Source organism: Perca flavescens, chromosome 8 (genome assembly GCF_004354835.1).
Source record: "Perca flavescens isolate YP-PL-M2 chromosome 8, PFLA_1.0, whole genome shotgun sequence".
Lineage (NCBI taxonomy): Eukaryota > Metazoa > Chordata > Actinopteri > Perciformes > Percidae > Perca > Perca flavescens.
This window is the reverse complement of record NC_041338.1, coordinates 26,838,091-26,857,278: the sequence shown is the minus strand read 5'-3', so window position 1 is coordinate 26,857,278 and position 19,188 is coordinate 26,838,091. Positions and strand designations below refer to the sequence as shown.

Below are 19,188 nucleotides of genomic sequence, written 5' to 3'. Positions count from 1 at the left end.
AACACTGGGCGGTGCCAAAACAAAAGGCCAAGTCACATTATTCACCAGGGTGAATCTCATTTGCGAGTGATTAAGAGTCCCTCCTCTTTCTGCAATACCAGAATGTATTTATAACCATTTTGGGGAGCGAGTTCATTTTCGTGATTTGATCCAATATTTAAAACGCTCCTCCTCCTGACGGTCCGCTCGGGTGCCTACTCCAGTCATGCCAGCAAATATGGAGGCAAAACATTCTACAAATGTACCTAATTTAATAGTCTTTACTCTTAGAGTAGATTTTAGTCAAATTGTTGACATATGCAAACACTTTGTTTAATTAATCCCCAAAAAAAAAAAAAAAAAAAAAAAAACTTACATTATCCATGTCAACAGTTTAAAATGAGTGGTGACATCATTTCATCCCCGATTTCCACATGACAAGAGAAAAACACGGAAAGGAAGGCTTGGAGTTTACACACTCACACAAATGAGATTCAGCCTATATCTGACACTTCTGTGCAATCCGATATTCACTCCATGGCTGGCCGTTTTATCTACTCTGCCTGCTCTTACAGACTCATTTCCATCACATAACTATTCCCCCGTTTCCCTGTCGCTGACATTCTTTATCCCTCTCCAGTTTTTTCACCACACCGGGTAGTTTTCTTTTCCATTATCATCTCTTAGGCTCATATTATTAAAACATTAACAAGAAAACACTGCATTTCTGAGACTGATGGATAAAGCAGTTATTACAGGCCTCTCTGTTCCTGCAAGAGGGGTAATAACAAAGGCGAATTTTTCGATTCAAGGACAATGGATGTATGAAGGCTATAACTATTGCATAAAAACGGAGTTATGTGATCTCATAATTTGGGTTTTAGGTAAAAGGGGAATTTAATTCTTAAATATTAGATTTTTTTCTAAGTTTTGTGGCATTGGCAAAAAACACCACACACCACCGTTCTGTTAGTTGGTGTAAGAATGTACAACTCTCGGCTACATATCACTCACTCTCCTTAGTTCCCACATGGTCCTAACATTTATCACTGCTTCTGTAGACTTTCCAATAGGTCCTCAATTTTATCCATGTTGGACGATGCAGACATTGATGCCTGCAATTGATTATGTAAGCTGCTCTGTATCTGTGTCTGTAGATTGGTCTGCATTGGAGTTGACAAGCTTGTTTCTATGGTTGCCTGTAAAGTGGACTGCAGAGCTGTTTGCGTGTTTGTCTGCATCGCATTCTGTAGACTGCTCTGCATGGCGTTCTCTAAGCTGGACTGCATTTGTGCCTGAAGGGTGTTCTGTAAGCTGCTGTGCATGGTGGGGGAAGCTTGGGCCATAGGCTGGTCCAACAGAGGCTGCATGTGACTGGAGTTCTGGGGCTGGCCCTGAGCTTGCAGCGTGGGTCCAGAGGAGTTGAGGAGCTGGGGCGAGTCTGGGAGGAAGAGAAAATGGAAATAATCAATATAATCAAACAGCAGGTAAAGCTATCAGCAGGGATTCAACACAGTTACTTAACTCAGATTTACTGTACTTCAGGAGGTGGAGAAGACCAAATCATCTTACCATTCTGGATGCCAAACACAAACAGGTTGGCCTGTCCTTGTGGAGCCACATTCCCACCCACAGTGGTCTGGAAAAGCTGCTCTGGGGGCTGCTGGCCAGGGTTGGCTACCATACCCACACCACTCTGTACCACAAAGATGGTGGTGCCAGAGGCTGGAGCCTGGTTGTTCAGGTCTTGTGAGCCAATAGTGCTCTGCAGGCTGGACAGAGATGTCTGTGGCAAGAAGAGCTCCACAGGTTGACTGCTCGGGACACTGCTGGAACTCAGGCCTACTTGCATTGGCTGCTGTTCCTGGTACAGGCTCTGCTGTTGGTTCTCAGTGGATGTAGAGTTGCTGCCTGAGGAGCTCTGGTCTTGGAAGGACATGGGCTCTGCTGTGTCTGGCTGGGGGATTCCAACGCTAATGCTCCCCAGAGGGGAAGGGCCTTGGGTCTGGGTGCTAAACAGAATAGTTGGGGGAATAGCCTGGGGGTTAAGATCTGTGGTGCAGAGGAGGAGACCTGTCTGCTGGGGTTGGGAAAGCTGGTTCTGGGGGACAGGGTTAGGCTGTGAGTGGTTTGGGATACTTTGGAACAAGGAGCCCTGCTGGCCCAATGAAAGCTGCGTTGGCTGTTGTTGGTTCTGCTGTGGAGACTGCTGTTGCTCCATTGGGGTGCTTTGTTGTTGCATTTGGGAAAGCTGAGCTTGGGGTTGGTTCTGAAACATAGCAACAGACTGGGGCTGACTGTTAGATGTCTCCATGGAGGAGATGAATGCCAGCTGCTGCTGCTGCTGCTGCTGTTGTTGTTGGTGGTGGGGCTGAGGGTTTGGGGACAGGTATAGTGTTGACCCTGCGGGCTGCTGCTCTGAGTTGAGACTGCCACTTGTCAGAACGGTCAGCGTATTCTGGAGCAGGGCCGCCTGGACCTGCTGCTGAGAGCCCTGGGTCTCAGCCAAGGGCCTGGGCGATTGAAAGAGCTGCTGTGGGGGAGATGTGTGGGATGGGGGCTGCGTTGGGAAGCTGGTCTGAATGGTGAGCAGCTCTCCGGCCTGTTGGAGGATGGACACTGGCTGCTGTCCTTGGGGGGAGGAGTGGATCTGGGGCTGAAGCAACTCAGCCTGAAGGCACTGCTGTAAATTCTCCAACACCTGCTGCTCTTGCAATTGTAAGTTGCTCAACACTTGATTTTGCTGCTGCTGCTGCTGCTGCTGTTGTTGATTATGCTGTTGTTGTTGTTGCTGCTGCTGCTGCTGCTGCTGTAGCTGACGTTGCTGTAAATTAGTTAGTATTTGATTTTGTTGTTGCTGATCCTGAAGTTGGATGTTGTTTAGCACTTGCTGTTGCTGATTTTGTTGCAACTGTTGTTGCTGTTGAATATTCTCCATGATTTGCTGCTGCTGCTGCTGCAGTTGCTGCTGGTCGTGTGGCTGTAACATAAGTTGTTGTTGGATCTGCATGTTGCCGGGAACTTGCTGCTGTTGCTGCTGTAAGTGTTGCTGTTGTTGCTGTTGTTGTTGCTGCTGGAGGGTACCCAGGATTTGCTGTTGTTGCTGCAGTTGTTGATGCTGTTGAAACTGTTGCTGTATTTGTTGTTGCTGTTGTTGTTGTTGTATCTGCTGTTGGTGTTGTTGTATCTGTTGCTGCTGTTGTATCTGTTGCTGCTGTTGTATCTGCTGTTGCTGTTGTATCTGTAGCTGTTGCTGTGTTGATAATGAATTATCGGTGGTTCCCAATCTAAGGCTATTCATGTTCTCCTGGACGTGCTGCTGAAGGGAGTCGGCAGAGGGGGTGGGGCTGTACAGCACTGAGTTCAGCTGCTGCTGGGCTACAGCCGCCTCCAACACCTGCTGAAGCGTGGTGCTACCTCCAGCCTGTAGCTCCCTGACTGCCCTCTCCAGCTGGGCCACCCCTTCCTGGGGGAACAGGGGAACCTGCGACTGTTGTGGCTGGGGCTGAGAGGGAGTCGCTATCTGGGACATGGCCACAACTACGACCCCTCCATTGTTATTGGAGCTCTCAGGAGGTATGCTGTCCTGAGGGTCTCTGAGGAATTGTTGAGGGACCTCTGGTGTCACAGGGGGAATTGTAATATCGCCTGGCACTGGGAAGGAGGTTGTGGGGGCAATGTCTTGCTTTTGTATGGTGCTGAGAGACTCTAGGCTGGGGAAGACAGGAGGCGCCTGGGGAAGATCCACATCTTCAGGTTGTAGAGGCATTGGGCTCTGAAAGGAATCTCCACCCGGGTGAGGACTAGAGCGGAGCTCCAGCGTCTGCTGCACCACAACAAGAGGGTCAGGGGACGGCTTAGAAAAGAGAGGAAACAAAAACATTACCAATTGCAATTCTGAAGTAGACATTTTGATTCCGCTTTTTAGAGAACTGATGGTGTCTTACCTTAAAGACATCTGTCGGTGGTGGATTGCTAGACACTTCCATTGGTGTGTCCTCTTGCCGCTTGGAAGGCGGAGCAGAGCTGTCAGTTTGCTCAGGAGATATAGATTTGATCTGGCCATCAAATATACATGTCTTGACCAGAGAGGGTCCCTCTGTTTTTACTGTCTGGACATTTGAGTTATCAGCTGTGGTTAAGAGTGGAAACACAGGATAGCTTTGTGATTTAAGTTGATGTGATAGGTCATTGATGATTTCTGGCATTTAAGCAATACTGAAACCTTTCATTTAAACGATCTGTTCTAATTGAAAAAAGTCAAGATGTTGATTTATACAACCAATTCAGGTAACATTTTTCCTCATAATATGGTCACAGTATCTTAAAAATGGGATAAGCATCTACTTGAGCTAGTGGCAGTACCTGAGTCTGGAGTGTAGGTGAAGGGCTGGGCATCATGTGATCTACCAGCATTGGTCATCACGAATATTCCCACAGAAATGGGAGAAGTGAGTGACTGGTTGTGGAACGGAGGGACTGTCACTATCAAATGGTTCTGGAAAAATTTGAGATCCATAAAATCTCATAAATAGTGAATGAATGCAGTTTAATGCGGCAGCTTGACTATAACCTGGATGACTGAGAACCCTCCAAGACAACAAAATGGCAGCTTATATCGTTCCAGAAGAAACTGTGGAGTATACATATCAGTCAGCTGCATTTACCTGATGGAAAAGGTCCATGTCAATCTTTGCCTCAGCGTGCCAGGAATTATCATCTGCAAATAAAACAAAAGATTTTTTGTTGTTTAGTCCATCAGAGGTTGACATGCAGAAACTCGTGTCCACGCAAATTACAGTGAGATACAACTAAGGACAACACTGACAACACCAAGCTGGCTACAGCACCTGCAATATTCTCCTGAAAAATAACTTTGGTTCCTTTGAGAAAGTTCTTCCCGATGATAAAAACTTCCTCTCCTCCTCTCACTGAGCAGCTGTGAAGACTCTTCTTCAGGATCTCTGGCACTCCTGCTGGCTGGGCTGGAGAATGACAGAAGTGTCAAAGAATCAAATTCACATGACATCTGGGCTAGTGTTTGCCAGATGGCATGTGGAAGACTGAAACAAAAAGATAGAAAGTTCCACGGTCTGATGAGACCAATGTTCTGTGGCTATCATCCTAAATACTGGTTGACGATAGCCAAACACCACACATCACTGGAAACACAGCATTCCCCCAGCATTAAGCCTTATGAAGCCTGGTTGTGGCTGTTACCTTTGTAGCTTTTTTTTTTTTTTTTTTTTTTTTTTCATATTGTGCTTGAACTACTCACTGCAGAGGATGGGTGATGAAGCGACCTGTAGAGTAAGGGCTGATCCATCAGGTTGGGGGATGTTGACTCTGAAGGCCAGCCTGGCACGTGTGCTCTTCTTCTTGGACCCTGCCACACCTATACGGGCCTCCACATCTGCATTACGCAGCTTCAAAATTCCTACACGGTCCACCCTGTAGAATCACCAAAGCACTCTAAGAACTTCTTAAACATCAACATTGTATAAGTGTTAACTGATACCGAATTATTCACCAAAGATATCCCCTTACGCCAGTGTCATGTCATTGCTCGGCTCCAGAGGGATCTCAATAACAGTGGTGCCCTCTATGTCCACCTCCTTGCAAGCAGTGGTGTTGCGCCCTGTCACTCTGCATGCCTGGTAGAAACCGTGAGGCTTTACTCTGCCTGCATCATTCGCAACAAACACCTGCAGCACAACTGGTTCATTCACGCCTTCCAACTGGATAAAAAAAGAAACAGAAATTGTGTGTAAATAATTGAATTGACCATCACTAATAATAGAAATCATTACACTATTACAGAATAAAGTGGTTTTAAACCAAAAGCACACCGGTCATGGAGTAAATGCAAAATGCATACGGATCGACGCTTCCTTACTAAAGCATCCGTGTTAACTTCCAAGCATCTTTACTGTTAGCGTATACGTACACTGATGAATTTCAGGGTTGTTTCATTGAGTGATTCATATTTTACACACACAAACAGATGGGAGCTCAACACAGCCACAGTTTCATGTGCTGGCCACTGAGAAGCCCCAGTGGAACAGTCAAGGGTTAAGTGCCTTATTAATGAATGAAGGACAGGCGCTAGTCATTCACTTCCCTGCTCAGATTCATCAGTAATAGTTCTGAGAAATTGGGTCTGTTGTTGACTTGTCAAAAAACTTTGTACCATGTGAAATACAGCAGGCTACCCATTGTAAAATAACCCTTTTAAAAGTAGCTCAAAACGAAAATGTGCTGATGGGCATTGGTTTAGTAAATGCTTCTGATGTGTCTGAACTGGCAGGAGCATTCTCTTGTGGCACACAGTTATCCACCCTCTGTGTTCTGTGTATTTTTGGCCTTACTTAGCCACTTCCAACTTAGGTGTTAAGAAGCAGCCAGTGCATCCTTCTTTGTCAAACCTTGACAGTGGGGAATCCCTGCTGTGTGCGGTCTTTTACAGAACCTCTGCTGCCCTCGGTCAGATAGCGAGCTCTGTGCTGGGTCTCTGGCTGCACCAAGATCTTTAGCTCTTTCCCATCACTCCTCTGGGGGAACTGAGTAGATAGTGACCCACCCTTCACTGCAGTTCCTGACTCGAGAGAGCTGCAGGGTAACAAAAATCACATCACAACATTAATATGACTTATAGAAATTAAATTACCATTGCAAAATAAAATGTGACGTTTATTCCTACAGAGGGACAGAGATACGAGTTAAAATGAGGACAAAATGTGCTCTGGACAAGGGTCACCCCACCTAGCTATGGGACTGGTCTTGTCTGTGCCCAGCTGGGATAGGACAAAGTGAGGGCCCTTGGCGCTGTCGGCATCAAACACATCCATGCTGTCCTCTGGAGGAGCAGGCTTTGGCCCAGGCCGTTGGCGAGGGGTGCGTTTCCTCGACTTGCGCGGCACCTCTGTGTTGTCATTGTAGGAGACGGAGCTGATCAAGCTGAAGTTGGAGACGGAGTCATCAGCCCACATGCTGCTGCTATGCTCTGAATCTGGACCTATTGGACCAGATATGGCAGGCTCCTCTTGGCAAGACATCTGGCTGTCGTCAAATAGATCCTCAGGTGGCGGGGATATGCTCAACACGGGCCTCCGTTTTGATGGGGTGTTTTGAGGCTGCTGGACTCCTAGCCCTGACAACGCTCCTGACCCTGTGTCTCCTGACGCGGTGTTTGCTCCACTGCTGCCTCTGCTGGGTGCAGACACAGCACCCTCCATACCTTGAATCTCTGAAGCTCCAGCTCCATCCCCTCCAGTGGAGTGGAGATGCTGGGGAATCTTGAGATGCTCTGAGGATGAGATAGAGCCAGTGGATGGGACTCCCATGGCCAGGGAGGAAGAGGCAGAGGGGCTGGAGGTGGAAGAGGTGGCATCTGTAGTAGTATATACAGATAAATAAGTTAGTACAGATGTTCAGCACAGTGCAGGCTAGCAGTCCCATTCAAGCAGCTGAATTTGTGCATGATTTGTATTGATTTCCCCTCTTCCCAACTCTAATTTCAACAGACTGTTGTGGGTTATATGCTCTCACTGTGCATGCGAGAACTTTCAAGCATTGATCAAATACTCTGAAGTTAAAGTTGAGAAGGGTACTATAGGTCCCACAATGTTTTGATTCCTACAAAACCTTTCTCAATTAAAAATCAATGTGACAAAACTGACATGCTTTGTTTACAAAAACAAAAGCAAGCTACAAGTTGTTACATACACATTGCCAGAAAGAAACATAAAAAAATCTGGTCAAACTTTCTTGTACAGCCAAATTTGCAAGCCGGTAATGTGGCGCCAAATTAACTTTGCCAGGGTTGCCAGGGTTACAGTACAGTTTGTGCAATGTGCATTCAGTAGTAAACAGTAGTTTGTGCATGCCAATTGGAAGATTTGGTTGGGACTGAGCGTAGCCATGGAGACAGAATAAACAAGCCTCTGACCTATGGAGCAGTGAACTGCAGACCATTTTATATGCAGACACTCCCTGCCTCAGAGGGAACTTCCTGCAATAAAAACGAGACAGCCAATGAGCAACAAGAGAGCTGATCATTCAAGATTCAACTTCTGTCAATCAGTAAATTGGATAAGTTCATATAATGAAGAAGGAATTCCTTTTGAAGTTGATCATTTATAGACATTTTGAAGCATGTGTATTTGGTTAATGATGATCTGACGGACATTACAGTAGTCATGCTTTTGATCAGCGCTGCTTAGGGCCAGCTGGGTCAGACAGGATAGTTAAAAAAGGTAGCGTTAACAAAAGTGCTCTCTCCAACACTGCTGACCAGTTAGTTTGCTCTTGCTGTAGATGAAACTCAAGAACAGAATCCTTTAGAGATGTTTTAGTTGATGTTGGCTGCCCTAAACCATGATCCAAGATCAGACCAAAAAAAGAAAGTCCAATGATAGCTTGGGGCAACTTCACTGTTTCATAAAGAGACATAACCTTCATAATTACTGATTTGAAACATAAGAGTAGATCCATAATTTTAGCTTCAAAGCTCGAACAGTCTGAGACCAAAATAAATTATCCGATGACCTACTGTTGTATGTAAAGTATGTGTGACTGACAAATGAGCATAGGCTGTTTGTGTTTTAAAAACACAACTTATAAAAACTATACGGACACCTTCAGACAGATGTGCTATTCAAAGGACTCTGGAACACAATATAATGTCATAACAGGACAAATGTCTTTTTTTAAGATTATTTTTTGGGGCATTTTCAGTCTTTATCTTGATAGGACAGCTGAGGACATGAAAGGGGAGAGAGAGGGGGAACGACATGCAGCAAAGGGCCGCAGGTCGGAGTCGAACCCGGGCCCGCTGCGTTGAGGAGTAAACCTCTATATATGGTTGCCTGCTCTACCAGGTGAGCTATCCGGGCACCCAACATGAGGAATGTCTGAGATGACTTCTTAACCGGAAATTTCTACTGGATGTGGAACGTCTGCGGAACGCCTCCGCCTAGCACGCAGCAGACACGCAGCGGAGCCGGTCCGCAGCCGTTACGCATGCTGTGGAAATGAGAAGTAAGTCAAAAGACAGTATCTGGATCAGCAGTACTGGTTATGCTGCATCTCTAAGGCTGTATCACCTGAATACGAGTGAAAAGAAAGCATTAAGCACAAGCATCACGGGGGGGGGGGCTGAAAAAATGAGTAAAATGAGAAAGAACAAGCTATGTTAGCATGCTGTTAATGCAAACTCGCCATTTCTTGGAGCAAAGCTTTCCAGGAAAAGGACTGTGTAGGACTTTCATTACAAAGAAGCCAATGGGATTCTTAAATCATAGCCACTGCCAGTAGCATGGTATAGGTTAGTTAAATAATAACTGGAGTTTAGAAGCTGGATGAAAACTATATTTAGTGATTTTTACATATATCTTTTTTCAGTCATTCAGTTTTATAAAGTGAACTGGTTAGGTTAAGAGTTGCAGGCACTTGTTACAGTTTGGGTGAATATCAAAGGCCCAACACACAGAGCCAAGTTACGCAATGCCTCTTCCCACGCTGCTGCTTGGATTATAAGAAAGTTCCTAATGGGGTCACCTAAAACTGACATGTCAAACTGAGAGGGCACAATAGATTTTCACTAAACAATGGTTCCTTTAATACAGCCTGATAATGGAAAAATTGAGAATCCCAAAATATATTCAAATACAGATTAAGTCTGTAAAAAGAAGATTAAACTGTAAAAATCACCTCTAACACTCCCCCACACCCCGCCACCGTAACCTCATGGAACCAGCGAAACGCCTAATATACCCAAGTGAAAAACAATATGGCCGTGCCTTGCTATGCCAGCAGTATTAAAATACCTTCGGTGAAATATAAATACTATACTATTTTATAATCTCAAACAGTCACAAATATTGTCTCAGAAACTGGTGAAAGGGTGAAGTTGCCCCCAGACACTGATATAAGGCAATTGGAGTTTTTCACCCCTACTGTTTTGGGGAATAGTTTGGCAAGAGGAAACTGATTCCAGATCATGGTTTTCATGGACTTAGCAGGTAGCTCACCTGAAGCCAAGGCTGCAGAGGGGGGAGGGCCCGCCTCTCCCCCACTCTTCTGGCTCATGGTGGGTGGGTCTGTCTGGGTGGACGACGGCTGGAGCTGGAGCTCTTTGGGGAGGAGGTCATATACCGACTCTGTCATAAAGGATGAGCAGGAGAAGATAAATTAGGTCCTAAAAAAACACTAAAAAAAAAGACTATTGTTTTTTTCCAGGATAAAGTAACTCAAAAAGGTTTTCCATGACTCACGAGTGGGAATTTTATGACTCACCGTTTTTTTTAAAAGAGGACAGAGCAATATCTGCTTTTGCTGCCAGTTAACTTGAGATGGTCAGGTTTAAGTTCACAAGTTAAACACCTTGAACACCAAGCATACATTATTATGTACTTATCATTGGCCAAAAACCGAACCCAGTGCAGACCCGGTGTGCTGAACTAGTGCAGTACATATTCTTCACAAAATGTAGTGGTGTCAATAGGAATCCTGGAATGGGACTGAAAGCAAAACCTCGGTGTCATGTTTAGTTTTTCCCACATGTACAAAATATTCTGCTGTCAACACTAACACAACACAGGCTATCTTATGATAAACTAAATTAGCCTCCCGTGGGTTTTAGTGTAATAAGACCCACAGAGACAGTCCTTGCTATTTGATGGTTAGATGATTTCTAGTAGGATATAACCAACCACTGCAGCTACACAGGAATAAACTGCATGCGATGGCAGATAAACACGATTAGGTAGTCTGGTTGCTAAGAAACAGAGGAACCATTAACACCCTGACATGGATATTTCAGCTGTGCATCGGCAGCACCCAGCATGTGTAGTAGTCATCTGATACTCAGCTATGACTTAGCGCCAGCAGAATAGTGAAACTGACAAGACACATGATCTTGCAGTTCTGTGACGACAACGATGCTGTTGACAACACAAAGTCACAATTCACACAAAGAGCTACACAGCACTCTAGTTCAGTACTCTAGTTTGAGATAGAGGCCAGCTCCATGGTAAGGGATAGTTCTCTCAAAAATACAATAAAAACTGTTTATCCACCCAGGGGGTTTGAAAATGTAGCTTGCAGCGTGGAGTTTGTGGTGCTCCAAGTGCCCAGAAATTACATTTTAAAAAACTGATCAGCAATGTTTCTTTCCATATCTACAAAGAGTTGTTATTAATTCACACAGCTCCTCCTGTGAACAGTGTCCTGTGCAGGACACCAGTGAAACTGTCCGTAATGACATCTGTAGACTATTGTCGATGACCATGTTGTTTAAGTGAACCATCCCTTTAAACCAGACAAACCATGACAGTGTAAAATTACACAACTTTTAAAATACAATGCCAAACAAAAGATCTCTATAAACCTATGAGTCTTGGACAATAGCCCACATAATGAACTTTAATGTGGGCTTCAAGCAAATAGCAAAGTGTGCATGATCCTCACGGTAATACTCCATCTGTGTCTGTTGTTCTTTGTTCATGGTGTAAAGAGAGTGTCTTTGTGCATGGATGCATTACAGATTGACTGGCAACCCGACATGACCTCAGTCTTGACTATTACCCCTTTCACACAGGAGATGTGTGTATTTTCTGAGTGTACTGAGTGCTTGTTCAACCTTGTTCACATAACAAATGTCATCATTGGTCACAGACTCACACTACATATGCAGCAGTCAGGTATTACATACATATTCCTACAAAAAAAGTACTACATTACATAAGAAGGATAACAGGAATGCCTGTTCACTGGGCTGGGCATCCTTTAACCCAGATTGGGAGGAGGGTCACAAAGCCGGTTGGATGACATCCATTGGCCAGATCAAAATGAGTCAACACTGGGTTAAATGCTAGTCTGAATGATGCACACGTCACACTCTCTCCTTGAGTGTTTAAAGATCACAGAGCAAAAGAGCACAAGCATAGGAACTTAAAAGTGAGATTTTATTTTCAATTAATCAATAATGTCTGCTTGCTTACACACGTCCTTCCTGCATACAGGGTTTACCCCAAATGTTTACTTCATAGTTTTAGTTTACTTACTTTCCTCAACAAAAACACATTTCAGACTAAGGAAAAAAAACCAAAGATGTTAAATGTAAGGGTTATTTGTTGTCAAACAGCTGTGTTTGGTGCTCACTTCTGGTACTTTGGGGTTTTGGATATTCCATTCTACCGTCACATTACATTTAGGACTCCAAAAGTGTTGCTTACCATCAAGGTGAAAAGCATTTAATACAATTAAAGTCCCCTTCATTTTCCTTCTCTTATTTTGTGGACAGAATAAGGTGCTTCCTCTGGGCTACCACACATCCTTTCAGTACAGATATAGTATTTCTGGTTACAAGAGAAATGGCTTTACTGTCCAAATCAAACGGTTTGATTGATGGAGGAACGCTTAATAAAGAGAGTAACTGTACAGGAGAAAATATGTCTTGACTCATAAACCTCAGTTGAAAAAAATATAGAACGGAACTTCCCACTGCTCCCAATTGAATACTGGTCACTGATAATGTTCAGGGATTTTGGTGTTGATCTCCATTTGCTTTTATAGAAATCACATGATTGTATCGGTTTAGTTTATGTGCACAGTTCTACAAGCTTGTCCGAGTATGCCCAAAAAAGTAGACTGCAACATACCAGCCAGCCAGGGGGCGGACTGAGTTAAACCTACACTTAGAACAATTAAATTACCTCATCTCAATGTTATGCACTGCTCACATTACACATGCTTTAAAGGTTTTGCCAAATGGCAAGGTCACCAGTCCATTTTTATTCTTTGCAGCTGGCTTGGAGCTAAGAGGGGGGATGGCAGATGAATAGACAATACATGAGGGCTATGTTTCTGTTGAAAATGAAAAAAAAAAAAAATGCAGACCAAGAATGTCTCTGAGCGCCAAATAATGGCTCCTTTAATTAAACTCTTGAACTCGTAACAATATGTTCAGGCTAGAATGCAGACAAAAGAGCTACTCATTGCACTCAAAACCACTAAGAATTCAATTTTTGGCCATTTACAACATTTGTGTTTACATTGAAACTGAATTATACTGACAATGAATGGCTCGGTACTCTATTTGGTTCTCCATGTGCCTGCTAATGTAGATCAGATGAATAAACCAGATTCCAGCTTGGGTTATAACCCAAATACTACCATGAACATCTAGTTTACATTTCCATAAAAGACAATCATGCATGTCATATTCCTTATTTTGACCTTTCTAAAACACAAGCTTTGTGGTAGTCAACCTAGACTGAACATGACCACTATACTAGCTTACAAAAGGTGCAGTAAATAAATAAATAGACATGGATGTTAAGGCTGTATATTATATTATACAATATGTATCACGATACATGGGTCACGATTCAATATATTGCAAAGTTTTCCGATACTGTGCGTAAGACGATATATTGGGATTTCTTTTTAATATAATTTTAGAAAAACTACAATTTAAAAAAGACGATGTGCATAAAAGTCAAAGAAGTTTACTTTAGGTAAACAATTCAGTACACAGAAAATCAAACTGCTAGTTTGGGATAGTGGTTCACAGGTTCTTAGTGAGCTAATGTTTATATTCTAAAGTAGGCCATAGTTCAGTCATAACTACATTGTTAGCTTCTATCAAAAAGTCAGGCACTGCTAGGCACTGTTAGGCAAGGACACTGGTGGTGCATCTCAGCATAAACATCTAGCGGTAGGGGGTTTAAACACAACATAAAAAAAAAACTAAAAAAAAAAAAAAAAAAAAAAATCAATATTGCGTTTTAGAAGCTCAATAGAGTACTGCAAAATAAAATATTGCAATACTCAAGTGTATCGATTTTTTCTTACACCCCTAACGGATGTGTCAATAAACATCATGAGGCAGAGGGCACTTTCATTTCTTCTTATACGTCTCAGTTGACCGACAGTAAATGGAGCTCAATGGATGCACGCAAATGAAATGAATACATTTAGTTCAATGAAATAACAACAGAACAAAAATAAACTCCAATTTCATGTTTAACATGATTAATTCTAGTCTTTGCAGAGTTGTTCTCACAATGTACAAAAATGAATGACAAACAAATGGCTTGTTCTTATGCACACTATATTGTTATTCTATGGCCACACCAAATCTGTACATCACATGTCCAAGTTAGTCTCATACAATGGAATCTAATCGCACACACTGATGCTATAGCTCAAGTTTCTCATGTTGATGCAAGATTTTTTTCCCCCTACTAAGACTAAGACTAAACTGTATTTTTTGGATTTTCTATCCATCTAAATGAAAACACTTGAAAAAGGGGAGCAGGATAAGATAATATACAAGCTGTGTCGTAAAAAATGTCAGCAAAAAAAATAAACTATGCAAAATCACATTATGTTTCTACTTTAAGTTGGAGGAAAAATACAGTGATGATGATGTCAAATAGATAACACTTTGGGAAGTGTCAAAGCGGCACACATTGCACTGTTTCCTCTATGTTGAGTTTCAAATTTCTGCCGCCACAGTATCAGAAATAGTCCAGACGCACGACAGGGTTTCCGCTATGTACACCGCGCACCGCCGCTCCTTCAGCGGTTTATGAAAAGTCATAAAGTCGTAATTACGCGACTCCGCAGAGCTGTCGGCTCTACTGAACTCAAGCGAACTGTCATCCGCTCTCTCTCCCCTTAGGGTGAGCAACTTGAACAGCGACAGGTACTTGCGCGACCACACGGGCACTGACGTCACTCACTTAAGGCACCCTGCCATTCTCGCTCTAACTTACGCTACTCTCGTAAGGGGGTTGCGGTATACCGCTCTACCGCGAGAATTTCTTGCTTTTCAACCGCGGTAGGAAAAAATCCATACCGTCCCAGCCCTAATTGTGGACACAGAATTTGATGAATTTACTGTTTATCAGACCCCAGATGAGACAAGAAGCTAACGTTAGCGAACGCTGTGGTCCCTCTGCCTCTGACTCCCCGCTGCAGGAGACGCTGTATTCCTCCGACATGCTGTATTAACGTCACCTTTTTAACAAACGTTTTCCAGGTTAGTGGGGGTGCATACCGCTCAAAACCAACATGAAAAACGTAGCTAGTAATGTTCACTCAGCATTTTGTTTTGTTGTTAAACTGTGTGTAAAATGAGCGGTGACATTAAATCACCGGTTTCAGGTAACGGCACTCTACGGTCTGTAAAGATCTGTTAAGGGTGGCATTTGTGTAACTAATGAAGTTGTCTGAAAATATTGTTTGACAACCTTTTATTCCGAGCCCCTTTGTTATTTACATTCAGTGTTGGGAGTAACGGCGTTTAAGTATAACGGCGTTGCTAACGGCGTTATTTTTTCAGTAACGGAGTAATCTAATGAATTACTTTTCCCATCGTGGCAACGCCGTTATCGTTACTGAGAATGTAAAGTGGCGCGTTACTACAATTTGGTTGAATGAAGCGCGAGGTGACATCAGCTGCCTGGAGAGAGCGGGGGTGAGGATGATGACACCGTTGCATATGACTGCACGCTCTGACTACCACTAAACACATGACCGCGACGAGCCAGGGGAATTCAAAGGTAGCGTTCTCGACGGCACTACTTCTCGCTCATTGAAATTAAAGGCAAGAATGAGTTCAAGTTCAAGAATGTTTATGTAACATGCCCAGGAAAAAAAGACTTTATCTACGTCTGCCTCAAGCAACTCAAATCTTATGAAGCCCCTCACATCAACACATGCCAACACGACACTTGTTGCTGCTGCTAACCCAACCCCCAGCCCAAATCCAGCTAGCGTGAGCTCCAGCGAAAGGAGACGGAGCCACTCTGTTAAAACAAGCAACACTCGATTTTTCGGGTCAGCAACCGGTGACCAAGGCCGAGCTGAACACATCTTCAATCAGTTAATATAAACATCTTTGACGTTAAAGACGTTAGAACGTAATAGTGTTATAGAACATAAAAAATAACGTCACAGTTACTTTGCCGAGTAACTAATTACTTTTACAATGTGGTAACTGAGTTACTAACTTATTACTTTTTGGGAGAAGTAATTTGTAACTGTAACTAATTACTTTTTAAAGTAAGATGACCAACACTGTTTACAGTGACACATATGGGGTTTCTCCATACACATTGTGCTGACTTGTTAAAACCAAATTGCTGTCATGTTTTAGTTACAGAGTTGGAAGACTATACAAATCCTAAAAGTGGTTCCTAAAGTCAGAGTAGGGGACTCTACTAAAAGACCTGGCATGCAAATATATATTTTACTATCACTATTATTATTTATGTAACAATTTAAAGAGATTAAGATTCAGGTCACTATTGAGGTTTAACATTTGGGGGCAAAAAAGAATATAAAAAAAAAACTCATGTTGTCACGTGTAGCAGCTGAGACCTGGCCTACCACTTGGGGAACACAGCACGAGCACATATGGACAATTTTTAAAGCAGATTTTAAATTACATTGTAACAATTTAACAATTCGCCCTTATGAAATCCAATTGTGGCACGGCTGTCTTGGAACGCAATAGACAGACGGTGGCAGGATACCCCAACACTTAAATTCAGTACTCCCCCTATCGGCTCCTTCAGTGTTTGAATAATGTTAGTAGGTTGGCGGACGTATTTCAGCGAGGCAAGACATCTTAAATCCAGAGTTTTAATCATTGCTCTGAACCCGTCTTTCTCAGCGGTCTGTAGGTGGATTGTTATTGCGTTAATAATGTTGCTCCGCTGCATGCTTGAAGTGACATGTCTTTAACGTTAGCACAGCCGAGTAACGTTAGCACGGCCGAGTAACGTTAGCACGGCCGAGTAACGTTAGCACGGCCGAGTAACGTTAGCACGGCCGAGTAACGTTAGCACGGCCGAGTCATTTTTTATAAACAAAAAACTTAGGAACAACAGACGGCTCCTCTCTTGAGCATACGTTGTTCTGGTGTATCTCCCGTCTTTTTTCATCCTCTAACTTTCTTCTCTATTCTTGAATGTGCAGTAGCGACCCAAGCCTCTCCCAGCTTAACAGACTGTTATGCTACCTGGCTAGCTAGGCTAGAAATTGTTTAAATCACAAATTGTTGTGTGCTATGGTGTTTTATCCTGTTAAATAGAGTTAGTTGTGGGTTATTAATTGTTGTGTTATAAAGTTACTACCATGAGTGAGAAGGGTACGCAGTTAACAGGGCTCCCGTTCTCAATTCACTCGCAGATTACTTCAGCTGTATGATATGAATTTTTCATATCATACGGGAAATTAACACCGGTATATGGTATAAACCGGTATACCGCCCAGCACTACCAGCTGTCCTTTCTCTCACTTTTACAGTCTATACATGAGGTCTCCCACTAGATCGTGGATGAGCATGTCTGCTACCTTGACCTCAACACAAGCACACACACAATTGCTGAGATATAAATAAACAATCAACATTGTGACCATATGGCAGGCTCAACAGAGCATTTCAGGGTCATATAGCAGTGCATTCTGCTGGCCCATGAGCAACCTATACATAGCAGCCAGACAGATGTGAGAACAGCAGGTCGGTAAAGATTGCACTGGACATAAATGCTATTTGTTAATCATTCAAATGTGGACTACATTTATTTTTTTATTTGTAGTTTATTTAAATAGGGACAGATACAAAAAAAAACATAGATTATTACATAAATAACAATCCGATGCCTGTATCACAGTGTATGTAGCCATGGGTAATTCACAACACCTGTCCCTAGGACGGCTTTTAACAGTTCAAATAATAAAAGGAGTCAAATTTGTACAGTGAATACAATAAAATGTCCAATTTTAAGACCAGAGGGTGAAATAGCTGTCCACCAGTGTCCTATTAAAATGCATAAATCCATGTCTCAGGTTACAACACAACACACAACATACAAGGCCTGCTCATGAATAAGCAATAGCACGATAGATGCCAGTGTTGAGTAGCAGATTCACAGACAGTTACACAGTTGATACACTTGTTAACAGGGAGGAAATTGACCTGCAGACAAAGTGCTGCTGAAAGCCAGTACAAATCCACTAATGCAGTTGATCACAACAAGAGTTAACGGTCTAGTTCCTAATTGATGTTGCGACACACTCCTAATAATAACATAATAGACGGACACGTGTCCGATAAACCAAAATAACAGAGGGACTGTCAGTCAACAAAACTAACTAGGAGGATACACAAAACAACACGCATGTACTACATTTCGTCCTTCTCTCGCGATATACACACACACACACACACACACACACACACACACACACACACACACACACACACACACACACACACACACACACACACACACACGCTGGAAAGCGACCTCACGTAGCCGTAGCTAGCTAATAGTATGTAACTAACCTAATGCTAGCCATCACCAGCACACTAAATAATGACTAATCGAATCACATCGATGATATGATCTCACGTATAATTACACGAGCAACCTAGCGTATCATGGTCTTCCACGCATGTCACATGGGCAGCTAACCAACCAGGTACTCGCCAGTGCACAAGCCAAATGCAGCTAACTAACTATGCTAGCTAGGTTGGCTAACAGCAGAAAATAAGCTAAGTACTGCTAGCTAGCAGCTTAACATGAGCTATCAATACATGTATATTACTTCCGATTAAACCAGGACAAACGGATTAGTGTCTTCATAGTATCATTTATTTAGTAAAATCTTACCTTTCGAGTATAGAGATTTGGGGGAATTGAGGTCGAGATCCGAGCTAAGGAGGGATATAAAATCAGAGGGCATCGCAGCGCTTCATCGAGGGGAGGGGAAGCGGACACTCTTTAGTAGAAACGAAGTCGGCAGCTCTTGGCCAATAAATATTGCGTTTTACAAGCGGAATGTTTTAATATACAGAGTATAACATCGAAACAATCTTAAGTCGACAAAATCAAAACTTTCAATATCAAAAAACCGTTAACTAGCACATCTCCCGTTAGTGTGTGCGTCTTTGCTGAGAGGAGACATATTTCGTGCTTCGTTGAGACGAACACACACAAACACACTCTTGCATACAGTTGGTCGGCCCACCTCCTAGCCCCGCCCCTTTCTACTGCCCAGAGGCATGCGCTGTGGCCGAGTTGAGGATACAGTGAACCATCATAGAGGAAAGTAATGTCATTACATTGCATGGTTTGTTCTTCTCGTTATGGGTCACTTGAATGTAAGCTATGTCTTTTACATCTCGGG

The 19,188-nt window shown here is 43.1% G+C and overlaps 1 protein-coding gene across 3 annotated transcripts; it reads right to left on the bottom strand.

Annotated features, from left to right (window-relative positions):
• Positions 1-568: 568 nt before the first annotated feature.
• nfat5a (nuclear factor of activated T cells 5a) lies at positions 569-18,994 on the bottom strand. Of its 3 annotated transcripts, none has more exons than XM_028584570.1 (12): positions 18,672-18,994; positions 10,011-10,139; positions 6,742-7,369; positions 6,405-6,588; positions 5,527-5,717; positions 5,258-5,430; positions 4,830-4,964; positions 4,647-4,699; positions 4,345-4,477; positions 3,927-4,111; positions 1,552-3,835; positions 569-1,420 (listed from the first exon to the last, which is right to left on the bottom strand). In XM_028584570.1, the coding sequence occupies exons 1-12, from the start codon at positions 18,742-18,744 to the stop codon at positions 1,026-1,028; spliced, it is 4,563 nt and encodes a 1,520-aa protein (XP_028440371.1). In that variant the 5' UTR covers positions 18,745-18,994; the 3' UTR covers positions 569-1,025. The 3 variants fall into 3 exon arrangements, with proteins under 3 accessions (XP_028440371.1, XP_028440373.1, XP_028440372.1); XM_028584572.1 differs by lacking the exon at positions 18,672-18,994 and adding an exon at positions 7,928-7,990 and having other exon boundaries at positions 10,011-10,088; XM_028584571.1 differs by lacking the exon at positions 10,011-10,139.
• Between the last annotated feature and the right edge of the window lie 194 nt (positions 18,995-19,188).